We start from the raw sequence: 13,651 nt of genomic DNA on the forward strand, positions 1-13,651 counted from the left end.
CACCATCTAGGTAGATTAGGGAGACATAGATAAAAATGATAATTAAGAGTACCAGATAGGGGGCTGGGGTTGTGGCTCAGTGGTAGAGCACTTGCCTTGCACGTGTGAAGAGCTGGGTTCGATCTTCAGCACCACATAAAAATAAATAGAGGTATTGTGTCCATCTACAACTAAAAAACATTAAAAAAAAAAAAGAGTACCAGGTAGACAACTGTCACATGAGTGGTACAGATGGGAGATATGAAAATTCAAAAGAAGAAGTGATTATAGAATTAGTAAAAATAGATTAGATTGCAGATGGGAGTCTGGAAACAATAGTGACTACCAATGTCACCAAGCTAGTTTTGACATAGATGAGAGTGAAATCCAGAACTCCTGATGAATACAGTAGGACTCTCCAGGAAACTGCGCTACATACAACAGCGCTCCTGGAGATGATCTTTACAGTGTCAGTAGTTACCAACTGCATGCATTGGTGTAAGCGAGGTATTTACACATTTTCTTGTTAAATAACCCTAGGAGGAAGGTAAATAATATTTCCCCGTTTTACAGATGAGAACATGGAAGTTAAAGAAGATAAGTAATTTGCCCCCAAATCAGTTACCGATAGTAATGGGAACTTGAGGGAAAAGGAGAACAGGGTAGCCAGAATCAAGGTCCATGGCAGGCCAACTCTGAGTGGTAGAAGTGGACATTCATGAAGAGTTTACTGGAGGAGGGATAGCACACAGGATCAGAACAGCACACTCGGTGGACAGGTTGACAATGTCAATCCAGGCAGCAAGTGTTCTATCTGCTTTCGGTTTTATTTGGCAGAAGGTAGGAACCAACCTGGTCACAGGCAGATGGAAGAAGGAGAGTCCAGTGATAGGGGACCCATCAGCCTCTAATGGCTACAGCTCTGAAGAAGGATGGAGTGTTCTTTGGGGGCTCCTCAATGTGCCAGGGGCACATGGCCAGAGCTGACATTCTCTACCTGTCTCTCCCCACAGGCTGGGATACCTCTGTGTCCCCATCCGTAGACAAAGTCCTTTGGGGACCATGAAGATTCTTCTCCACTGCCGGACGTTTCGACTCACCTGGCTGGCCAAGCTCTCTGGCTGCCACTTTCATGGCGATCACCAGATTCGGGCGCCTCTGACTACTGCTGACTTTGAAGCCATAAATCTCTGTGACAAGTCGGTGCCTAAGAACTTTAACTTTGCTGGGGATGTGCTGGACCAGTGGTCTCTAAAGGAGAAGGTGTGAGATGATGACTTCTGCCTTCCATTTCCTTGCCCTGGGGTCCTCTCTTCGATTTCAGTTCGGTCCTTTAACCTGCTCTGGTTTCCTGCGTCTTCCGATGGCCGTCCCCTGTCCCCCGAGATCTCAGGCCCTCACCTTCATGAGGATTTCTCTGGAGCCTGCCTGGTCCCTTCCCTCCTCCCACTCACATATATCACGGTTACTCAGTTATTTATGCTTCTTTCCCTCTTTTTTAATCCAAGTCTCATGTAAACAGGTCCTTGGGTTCAGGATAGTCACAGGCTTAAGCGAAAATGTAGTAACTTGAGCTTTGGTTTCATGGATATAATTATTATTGGGATAATTAGGGGAGGATCCGAGGTGGAGACGAATAAATCACACATGCCTCACAGAGGGCTTGCACTGCAGTCTGGGGACAAGGGCCCTGCTTTCTGACCCCACCCCAGGCCAGGCACCCCCTGAAACACTTCGTGTATCAGCGCTGAGCCAAATGCTCTGCCCCGTGGTCCAAAAGATGATGCCAGGTACCAGATCCACAAGGCATTCAATAATGTTAAATTAGTCCTTCTTGTTAGTTAATTAAAGTGGGAAAGTCTTCCTTGAGATCTTGGTCATTGTGTCCTTTAACACTTAATTCTTGCTAGATTCTCTTTTAAGCAGAGAGAGCAGGTAGCATTTGACTATCTTTAGGTTAAAATTTAAGGGCATATTTTGGGTTTCACTATAGATATTCCTGAAATCTATTTTTTTTTTTACAATTTTTTTTGTGGTACTGAGGATTAAACCCAGGGCACTTTATCACTGAGCTACATCCCCAGCCCTTTTTTATTTTCTATTTTGAGAAAGGGTCTCACTAAATTTTCAAGTTGTCTCTAATTTGTGATCCTCCTGCTTCAGCCTCCAGAGTTCCTGGGATTATAGGTATGTGCCACCATGCCCAGTTCTGTTACCTATTTTTAGCAAGTGGTACTGATTAAATGCATTCTTCTTCTTCCTCCTCCTCCTCCTCCTCCTCCTCCTCCTCTTCTTCTTCTTCGAAATTGAACCCAGGGGCACTTGACCACTGAGCCACATCCCCAGCCCTATTTTGTATTTTATTTGGAGACAGGACCTCACTGAGTTGCTTAGCACCTGGCTTTTGCTAAAGCTGGCTTTGAACTTTTGATCCTCCTGCCTCAGCCTCCCAAACCACTGGGTGAATTTTTCTTCTTGAATAAATGTATACAAATGAATCAGTGTAAAGACAAATATAAAGAACAATAGTGCAGGTGTAGGCACATCTGGTGGGAAGAAACCATACTCAAATGAATCAGATTGGGAAATACTGACCTATATTATTTCATCAAATCCCCATAACCACCCTGGGGGAGGAGAGGTTCAGATAACGAACTTAACCATAGAAGTTAAGCTACTTATCCAAGGTCAACAGCCCCAAACATGGGCCATGTCCATGGCCATGTTCCCAGGACAGCCCCCTGGGAACACAGAAGTACCAAGAACCCAGAGCCAGGTTCTGGGTTCCAACCATTTTCTCTTTAGGTTCCTCTCCAAAAACTAAAATATTCACATGGAGGAAAGGTCTGATTGGCACAACTTTGGTCACATTCCCACCCCCTGTTCAGAGAAGGGCAAGTGCCCTGATGGGTTGTCTCACCAAGGCTGTGTTCTGTAGGAAAGGAGTAGTCCCCCCAGAGATAAACTGACCTGCTGTTACTAAAATGCAAGGGAATGGGTGTTGAGGAGGAGTAACAGCAGATGTCCCATATGTCTGGTAACCAGTCCTATAAGCCTTGTTAGTCAGCTTTCTGTGGCTATGACAAAATGTCTGAGATGAACAACTTAAAAGGAGGAAAGGTTTATTTTGGCTCACAATTTCAGTCAATGACAACTTGACCCTGTGGCTTTGGGGCTGTGTCACCATGGTACATCGTGGCAGGAGCATATGGTGGAGGAGGCCTGTTCACCTCAGGGCAGCTGGGAAGCAAAGGGGTGAGAGAGAGGAAGGAGCCAGGGTGCCAATATCCTCTCTAAGGGCACACCCCCAATGATTCAACTGCCTCCCATTAGGCCCCGCCTACCAGAGTTTCCACTATTTTCCAGTAGCACCACCAGCTGGGGACCAAACCTTTATCTAACAGATAACACTTCCAAACCACAGCACTTTCTCTTCTCTTTCCTATGTCTCTGGCCAGACAGGGGAGAGACCAGCCAATCCAGCCCTGTGGTGGGTGAATGGCCAAGGGGACGAGGTGAAATGGAGCTTTAGAGAACTGGGCTCCTTGTCCCGAAAGGCAGCCAATGTGCTCACCAAGCCCTGTGGCCTGCAGAGAGGAGACCGAGTGGCCGTGATCCTGCCCCGGATCCCCGAGTGGTGGCTCATCAATGTGGCTTGCATGCGAACAGGTGAGTGTCAACGTGTCACATCTTTCCATCATGCAGAGACACACAGAGATTAAAACCTGAGCCTTTTCTAAAATGTTAGCATTGGCTAATCTGTGCTTACCGAGGACAGGAAGGGAAGAGTTGAAATTAAGAGCAAACATAATGCAATACCAACTACCTGAAGAAGTCAGTATTCCAGTGATAACCTTTTTGTAGGAGATTCTCAGAGAGGTTAAGGAGTTTGCCCAGAGGCACAGAGCTAGAAAGTCAAGCCGTTAGGATTTAAATGCAAAGCTCCATAAGAGCCAATGTGGGTACCAATGCTTCTTTGCAGTTCTGGATTATGACATGTTCAGCCTGATGATCTATAATTTTCATCTCTGAATATATTTGGATTCTCTCTGATGTGAAAATACAAAAAATAAAAATAAAAAATAAATAAAAAGCATTTTATAATGTTAGGACTTATAAATATATGTATTGTAGAAAATATATATTGGAAAACCTCTACCTTTTTCTGACAAAAAGATTAATATATTCAGTTATACATTTTTTTTTCTCCCAAAGTGATAACATAATGTACCCCAAATGAAAATTTCTCCTTTAGGGCAGGGATCAGAAAACCAGAGCCTGCAGTGGGCCACCAGTTTTTGTAAATCAAGCTGTAATGGGATCCAGCCGTGCTCATTCATTTATGTATTATCTATGGTTCCATTCGTTCTACAGCATCAGAGGTGCTAATTAAGACCAAGATTGATCATGTGGCCCCACAACACCTAACATATTCACTAGCTGGCCTTTTATTGCCCCCCCCTCCCAAATTTTGCCGATCTCTGCTCTGAAACACAACATAAATCTTTATAAACAAATTAAAATAAGCTAGAGGAGGTGGAAAGTGCTGGGAGTAATATTGACCAAATCATATTGCTATGTGGTGTGCATGTATGAATCCGAAAGCACAAATTCCATCCATATGCACCACTATAATGCACCAATTAAAAAATTCAGAAATAATAAATCAATAAGCATACCGAAGGATACTACCATAGAGAAGACAAAGATGCTTTGCTGCAATAGCATTAACAATAGTAAAAACAAATTGAAATGATTACATAAATTATAACTTAGCCAAGATGGAAGGTGAGATGTGTTTACTGCTGATTGAAACTCTGGCACGTCCACTTCATGGGCTAGCATTTGAAGGATAATTTATAATAAGGAGAAGTTAGTAATGATGCTAATATGATAATAAGAATTTTATAATAATATTGAAAAATGTTCTGCCAATATGATTATGAATTAAAGCAGCAATATATCAAATTCTTTTTATATTCACTATTGAAAAATGACTTGCTAATGTGAAACTAATCATAGGTTGGGAGAAGATTAAAGGTTGTATACTTGTCCTAAAAAAAATAAGTACTTAATATTATTTGGAACAACTACAAATTACGAAATGCCGACGGAAACCAAACACAAACAATGCTCAAAAGCACTCAGTTAATTCAATGTAAATCAAGCAGCTGAGGGGTCTGTTTTCTAATTCAGAATTAACAAATATTCTCTGTGAATACTGAGATTGATTATATTGTAACACGTGGCAGAACAGTTTGGTTTTGCTGAAAAGTTGCATGCAGTACAGCTCAAGATATTTGTTATCTGTTGAATATTTACTATCTGAAATTACTCCAGTCCCTCTGAAATAGAAGTTTATCCTTTGGACACATTCACATCACAAATCCAGGGGACCAGTTATTTGAGATTCATTAAGATTCATTAAGAACAAGTGGTTTGTAGAATGGTATATTTTTAAGTTGGGTGAATGTTCTGAGATCCTCTAGGGTGTTTCTTTAATCAACTTCCTTATATTGACATAGTTATTCATTTTCTCATAAGAGGATGACGTTTAAGAGTTTTAAAAATATATTCAATAAAATATGGTCTTCTCCCTGGGAATTCACATCTCCCTGTTTAGCTAACTTCGGGAAATTCATCAAGAAATAAGCAGTCTGGTATACAGCCTACACCTTGGAAGTCTGGGTAATGTATCTTTGCACCCTGGCTCTGACACTGACTCCACAACCCTTGAGTGACTTGTCACACTGGGGTTAATTTTAAGTGAGATCCTAGGCACATTATAAGTGTTCCATAGAAGATAGAGGGTATCCATGATGCTTTACATAATACCACTTTTTTCCCACAGACTCACTTTAGAAAATGCAACTACCTTCTCTCTTTCTTACATCCAATTCTGCCACATATGTTCTTCTCATCAGGAACTGGTACTTTGAGGCCCATGTCCAATCAGTGTTTAGGATAAAGTGAGGAAATGGTATAAATGAAGCGGTGCCATAGTAGTCTAGGTAAATTTCAGTGTTGCTAAACCACGGGGACCCAGTGACCTGAGGGTTGTCTCTGCCACTCACCAGCTGTGATCAGATTTCATCTCCATCAAATGGTAACGACTGCATGAACCTCCCAGGATTGCTTAGAATGGTAGTCTGCAGGTATCTGGGGTTGTATAATCTATCAATAAAAATATTTAGGACATGCCTCTTGCCATTTGGTTATAGATTTTTTTTAATACTGTTCTACTGCACTAATAGAGTATGCATGTTATAAAATATATATACAAACAGGAAATAGGAGTCAGGTGCAGTGGCACACACCCATAATCCCAGCAACTCAGGAGGCTGAGGCAGGAGGATCGAGGGTTCAAAGCCAGCCTCAGCAACTTAGCAAGGCACTTAGCAACTCAGTGAGACTCTGTATCTAAATAAAATACAAAAAAGGGCTGCGGATGTGACTCGGTGGTTAAGTGCCCCTGGTTTCAATCCCCAGTACCAAAGAGAGAGAGAGAGAGAGAGAAAGAAATTGGGGCTGGGGTTGTGGCTCTGTGGTAGAGTGCTTGCCTAGCATGCGTGGGGCACTGGGTTCAATCCTCAGCACCACATAGATAAATAAAATAAAGGTTAAAAAAAAGGACATAAAATCACAAAACGTATTATAGTATCTCAATTTTTTTAAGTTCTGTTATTTTCTTTTCTCCTTCCTATGGGATTATCTTGAAAATCTCACAATCTCACTTTGGAGACTCTTGGTTCAGAGGATTGAATATGATGACGTTCATGAAAACCTGAAGTAAGACGGCCAGTGCTACTTAGGGTGTCACCGTGATGAGTCCACAATTCCACTAAAATGTCACATCAGCACCCACCATTACAATATCTCCCATATGCCAGGTGCTACCATTATCCCCATTTCACAGATAAATAAAGGAAGGCCGAGAGATCAAGGCCACAAAACTAGCAAATGACAAGACAGAGATTAGACCTGGAGTCTGTCGGTCTCCAGAGCCATAATGAACTTCCAGTGACCAGGGTCCTGTGGGAGGGCCCTGGGACCAAGGCAGGAGGAACTGAAGGCTGGATTGTGAGACTCCTCCATGCTCAGGCACAATGCCCAAGGTCCACGGAGGGCCTACGTAGTGGACAACAGTTCTTTTGAGCTTGGGACCTTCTATCCTTCCCAGGGCTTGTCTTCATGCCAGGAACTACCCAGCTGACAGCAAGAGACATCCTCTACCGGCTGCAAGTATCCGAGGCCAAGGGCATTGTGGTCAGTAAGGAGGTGGCCCCCGCAGTAGAATCCATCATGTCAGAGTGTCCTCACCTGAAGACCAAACTCCTGGTGTCTCCACACAGCCGGGAAGGGTGGCTCAGCTTCCACCAGTTATTCCAGTGAGTATTTTTTCCTGGTCTATCTGTAGCACCAGTAAGAGCACAAATCACAGCTACATCTTGGAATCTGTCTCCAAGGACTCAGCAACACTGAGTTGACCCAGGTTCCTTCTAGAAAAGAATTACATATTAAAGGATTTACAGGCAGTAGGAAGCAATATAGCCTTCTGGCCTCCATATTCAGTCTTCTTTCTGTGGCCAACAATGAGTATCCTACATAGCTTGGCCCTTGCTTAACCTCTGGACCACATCCGTTATCTCACTTCCTTTTATCCCTCAAACATGTCCTACCTCAGGGCCTTTATACCTACTCTTCCTTCTTCCTGGGATGCTCTTCCCTAGTTCTTTTCACCATTGGCTTCTTGCTGTCTGATTTCAGCTCAAATGTTTTATCCTAAGTGAGGCTTTCCCTTACCAAACTAGCAAAGCTACAAGCCACTCCATCACATCACTCTCTTATTTTCTTCATAGCATTTGTTACTACCTGAGTTCCAAGGTCCATTCATTTGTTTCCCCTATTTTTCTCTTTTGGAGTGGGAATCGGCATATGAGAACACACAGGCCAAATCTGGCCCACCCCTTGTTTTTGTAAATAAAGTTTTATTGGAAGGCAGCCATGCCCATTTGTTCACATATTGTTTATGGCTGCTTTTGTATTACAACTGCAACATTGAGTAGAAGCAACAGAGACTCTCTGGTCCACAAAGCTTAAGATATCTGCTATCTGGTCCTTTATAGGAAAGGTTCATCAACACCTGCCCTAACTAACAAGCTCTAAAACTCTAAGAAAGCAGAGGCTTCCTTTGTCTGTTTGGTTGATCACTTTATCTCCACTACCTAACAACACATAGCAGGTACTTAAGAAATATTTTGTGAATGAATGAATGAACAAAACAGATCACTTAACTTCAGTTTTCTTCCTGTGTAAATATGGAGGATTCTCCTGCATATATCTTAAGTGTTGTCTTGAGGATAAAAAAAAAAAAAGCTAATATGTGAGAAAGTCCTTTCTGAGCTGTAAAAGATGTAGGTAAAAGGCTAATTAATAGTATTATCCTTCAAAGAGGTGTTCAATAAGTTATGTTATGTTTTTGTTCTTTTTTTATTTGAATATCAACAAAGTTTAATTCAGGGACATATCAACATTCCCTTAATCTAAATTACTGATTCACTTGGATGACATGTAATAAATAAAGGTTTTCAAAAGCCTTTCCCAAAGAAGTACACAGAAAGAGAAGACATGTAAACGTTGTTGGATACCAGAGCAGTTCCCTTAGTTGGAAGTAATTTTACTCTATGAAAACCAAATCCTGTTGGCCGATTGCAGAATTCTCTCCCCAGGGCTCACATCGGTGTCCTGTTTGTTATAAGCTGTATAAACTTAGATAAGCCCAATAATCTTTCTGAAAGTCTGTACCTTACCCATAAAATGTGGATAACAATAGTATTGAGCCGTGGTTTTATTAAAGGAAGATAAATTTCCTTTATTTATATTGATGATCAGATGCAATAAAGCAGGAGATATGTTAGCACAATGCCCTTGCACAAAACGATCACTCCATAAACACAGCTGTAATTACAATCGCACTATCATTTTCAAATTCCACATGTATTGATTCCTAAGGTTAGGGACATCCAGGTTATTTGTCTACGTATTTCCATTGATAAAATGCTTTTTAACACGCTACCCCAAACGTATTTATTTTAAAATTATACACATATATTTTTGTGCATTATTCAAATACCAAAATTAAAAAAAATCTTAAAGAATAAGTTTTTTTTTAAAATCCACACTTTGAAGTTCTCCTGTTTCTTTTCCATCCCAGTTATCTTGCACACTCTGTGGGCAGCAACCCCACTCCACTTCAGAGACAGTCCCCCCATCCTAAACAACTCTTGAGTCTCCAAGAAAGCTTTAAAATGGCATAAAATTCACAAAAGAAGAAAAATGAATTACATGAATTTCAAATTGTAATTCTGTACATTTGGAGGGCAGTTTTCGAGATGGAGGGAATCCCCACTTCAAAAAACTTTGGAGTGTCATAACTTCAAAAAGACCATGGATCGTTCCTCTACAAACTGAGGTCGGGATAGTTATCTCATGGCCAAGTTAGATAAATCACACAGAGAAATAGCAAGGGCAATTTTACATCATGAGCACCAATCAATCTTCTGTTGAAGGAGTTCATTTGAAGACCTCTCACCTTCCTTCTGCCTTCCTAGGATAGAAGTCCACGAACGCTTTCTAGAATATTCTAGATGGGATGGGGGAAAAGTCAAGATTATGACCAGACTGATGCTTCTCTTTTCCTGTCCTAGTGCAAAGGGTCCTGAACTCTAATCTTGAGGTAATAAAGTTGATGTTCTAGGCACAGGAAGAGCATAAACAAAGATATGAGGGGAAAAAAATAGCTAAAGTGTACAAAAAATGGACTACACACCCTTTTGGGCAGCTGCAGATTGTGTCTGCTCCTAAACCATCATTGGCTTAAGTTCATCAAGACTTATCCTGAGGAGCCGTACAGAGAGGATCTCCCCTGAAGCAGCTGACTGCCTGGTACCAGAGCAAAATCAGAGTTTTATCATCATGGGGGTATATCCGTATATGCACATAGCATAATTTGGTCAATTTTATTCCGCTGTTCTCCCTCTTCCTGTCCCTCCTCCCTCCCCTCAATCCCCTTCCTCTGCTCCACCGATCTCTCTTCTATTTCCATACGATTTTCCCCACCCCCTTTTCTCCTTATTTTGGTCTGGCTTCCACATATTAAGCAAAGCGCTTATGAAAAAAATGTTTAAATAAATAAAATGCATACCCTTTGGTTATGAATACTGAAAGCTATCTTGGCTCTCTATTTGACTCATAAGGAGGTGAGCTAAAGAAAAAGATTTGAATGGCTAGATTTTAGCACTGATCTTCAAAGTCCCTCTGAGATTTAAGGGATTCCTCTCTGGGAAGCTATTGTTTCAGAGCAAAAGGAACATCCTAGTTAAATGGCTCTACCATCTCCAGCCACCATGTTTTTCAGATCTGCCTCTGAAGAGCACAGCTGTGTGGAGACAGGAAGTCAAGAACCAATGGCCATTTATTTCACCAGCGGTACCACGGGCTCTCCGAAGATGGCTCAGCACTCTCACAGTAGCATTGGCATTGGGTACGCCCTCTGTGGAAGGTAGGAGGAAAAACTCAAAGCAAAAACTTTGCTTTTGATGAACTCTTTCCCAGAGCTGCCATAAGGTGCATCCACTGTCTGATGAACACTCCTCGAATGGCTGTAAGATACCTCCCATAGAATGACTTCCAGTGCCCTGTCCCACCTAGTTCAGTAAATGGTGCCATCTGACCCACAGATCAAGCAAGAACTTAAGAAGGAAGTGACTTTGATTCAATTCCCATAATGACACATTGGGCTCCCTCTCCTCATTGCCAGGTAATTCGCCTACCCAGAAAGGCCTTCCTTAAAAAAAAAAAAAAAAAAAAAAAGACCCTCTAAGACCCTGCTTTATTTATGTCACAGCACTTATCACCAGTTTAAATCATGGTATATTTATTACATACTTAATTACTTTATTGTTTGCTTATTCCCCTTCTTAGAGATTCAGTCTCTCTGGCTCACTGAGCTGGAAGAGTGCCAAGCACATGATATTTGCTTAATAATTTGTTGCATCAATGGGTGAGCTCAGAAAATCCTGCCAAAGCCAGATTCCCACTCCAGGCATGGACTACCTAGGATTCCTGAAAAAGCCCACTGAGAAGAGTAGGAAGTGGAACCCCTCGCCTTGAGTTGGGGCTTCCCTTGACCCCTTCTGTCTAGCCCATGAGGTTCTAGGGCATGGCCACTCCTCAGAGACACTCGTTTATTTGCTTTCCTGTTTTTGTTTTTGTTTGTACTGATTTATTTGGGGTCTGTTTTGTTGCCTTTCCGTATTGTTCAGATACTGGCTGGACTTGAAGTCCTCCGATGTCATATGGAACATGTCAGACACAGGCTGGATCAAGGCCGCCATTGGTAGTGTGTTTTCTTCCTGGCTTTGGGGCGCCTGCGTCTTTGTGCATCGGATGGCCTCGTTTGACACCGACGCCTTCCTGGATGTAAGTCGGGGCCTCTCTTACATGTCTCTTTAGAGCAACATCCCATCTTCTATTAAAAATATGATTCCATGGGCTGGGGATGTGGCTCAAGCGGTAGCGTGCTCGCCTGGAATGCGTGCGGCCCGGGTTCGATCCTCCGCACCACATACAAATAAAAATATGATTCCTCAGAATATAGGGCTTCTGAAAGTCATTCCTTTCTCAGAGGCACACCCTCCTGGGACTAGGCTTTGAATGCATTTGACAGAGTGGAGGGGATCACCCCACCACTCTCAAGGGGGAGACCCAGACTTAAGCTCAAATCGCTCAGGATTTCTAGTGTCACGAAATCTGTGACTGCTTAGTGTTACCGCTGTTGACCGGTGACAAGTCCTTGCTTCCCCAATGTTGAAGAACAACACCAGAGAAGCACGCTGAGGCAAGGTCAGAGTAGAATTTAGAAGTTTATTAAAGGACAGCAGAAAAGACTTCTCCCGGAGGAAGAAGGGGACCCAAGAGGTGGAATCCGTGGAAGTGCGCTTGTTTCCCCTTTTTATAGTTCTTTCAGTGATGGAATGTAGGTTGGAAGGCCCAAGGGGTGGGACACAGGTGGGCCAAAGAAGTAATCTGGGGAGGAAGGACTTCATTAACATTTCTTTGGGATGGGCTATCTTCAAATCTGTTGGGGGCTATTTCCTGGACTTCATTAACATTTCAAGAGTTGCTCAACTTTTCCGGGAATTCATTCTCATGGCCTCCATTTTAGATTTCACTTGATATTAGACCCGGATTTACCTAACTACACTGATTAACTAACTTTAAATCTGGCTTCATTAGGAGCCTGGTTTCAAATAACAGATTAGAAATCTCAAGATGAAACAAAGATTTTTGTTTCTGGTTTAAAGAAACATAAGACAATAACTGATAAAGCCGAACTCCTGTGTGGAGGAGATTGCAGGTGGGACCATCTTTCTCCTAAAGCAGCTCCTTCCATTCTCCACCCCACCCACAATTAAATGCTTCTCTCTCTCTCTCTTTTTTATTTGTTGAATGCTTCTCATTTTAATTGGCAGACTCTTCTGGAAACCAGGCATGCATTTCCAGCTCAGCCAGACATGACTAGATTCAGATATCTGATAGCTTAGCCTTAGACTGTGATTCAGACCAATTATATTTCATCCATGAAAAATCAATTAAGTTTGACAAAGTACATATTAAATACACAGTACACCTTTGTTATCTGCAAACTGCTCTGACACAATGTCTCCAGGGCTGTGAGAGAAATACAAAGTAAAGAAGGGCTGAGATTTCTTTATCAGGTTTACAGAAGGCCCTGAAGATCAGTTCACTTTGTAGTCTCTAACTTATTTTGTAAAATAAGAGCATTTTTATTTTACAAAGATAATGTATTTTACAAAGATAATGTAAGTGCTATAAAAACCTCTATAGATTTATGCTTTTCTTAGATGTATACATTACGCTTATTAAAAATTAAATCTAGTGGGGCTGGGGATGTAGCTCAGTTGGTAGAGTGCTTGCCTCGCATGCATAAGGCCCTGGGTTCAAATGCCCAGCACTACAGGAAAAAAAAAATTAAATCTAGGGAACATATGGTAGAAATGCTCATTTTCAGCTCACAGGTTATTGTTGATCTATGACAATCCAGATAGCCTGTATATACATCTAGAGAGCCTTCTCCCAGATTCTTAAGCTTAATACAATTGTCAACACATTGACACAGTGAAACTTGTTCCTCCAGACAGAGGATCTTGGAAACATTAATATTCCTTTAGATTTTAGATGCCTAGGTCATTTAAGGAACTGGAGACAAAATGTGCCCATCAGATTTTAAACCATTAAACCATTAACAAAAGGCCTTGAAAAATGCCCATTTCTGCCTTGACTCAATCCACTCAAAAGGACTAATATTCTCTGTGGGAAAGGTGCTGGGGAGGTACCAGTGGGTCAGTCGGTACCACAAAGCAAGAACGTTATAAGTTTCCACCATGAAAGGTAACACACACAGCCCTTGGGTGGAACAGACCAGTTCTTACTTTGGGTTGTTTTCAAATTCAACAATTTGCTTGTCAGTTGGGATGGTGTGTGTCTTGTCTGTCTCTGAAACACACACACACACTCTTTTTATTTCTTTCGATTCTTTAATATATATATATATATATATATATATATATATATATATATATATATATAT

At 41.7% G+C, this 13,651-nt stretch overlaps 1 protein-coding gene across 1 annotated transcript in view; it reads left to right on the top strand.

Annotated features, from left to right (window-relative positions):
- Window positions 1–997: 997 nt before the first annotated feature.
- LOC107147152 (acyl-coenzyme A synthetase ACSM4, mitochondrial) overlaps window positions 998–13,651 on the top strand; it is a 20,276-nt gene continuing 7,622 nt past the window's right edge. The window contains exons 1-5 of the mRNA XM_015491567.2: window positions 998–1,242; window positions 3,438–3,648; window positions 7,160–7,367; window positions 10,397–10,540; window positions 11,304–11,460. Coding sequence (XP_015347053.1) covers window positions 1,042–1,242; window positions 3,438–3,648; window positions 7,160–7,367; window positions 10,397–10,540; window positions 11,304–11,460 — 921 coding nt within the window. The 5' untranslated portion in view covers window positions 998–1,041. The remainder of the gene's footprint in view (window positions 1,243–3,437; window positions 3,649–7,159; window positions 7,368–10,396; window positions 10,541–11,303; window positions 11,461–13,651) is intronic.

This window comes from Marmota marmota, unplaced genomic scaffold (genome assembly GCF_001458135.2).
Source record: "Marmota marmota marmota unplaced genomic scaffold, marMar, whole genome shotgun sequence".
Classification (NCBI taxonomy): Eukaryota; Metazoa; Chordata; class Mammalia; order Rodentia; family Sciuridae; genus Marmota; species Marmota marmota.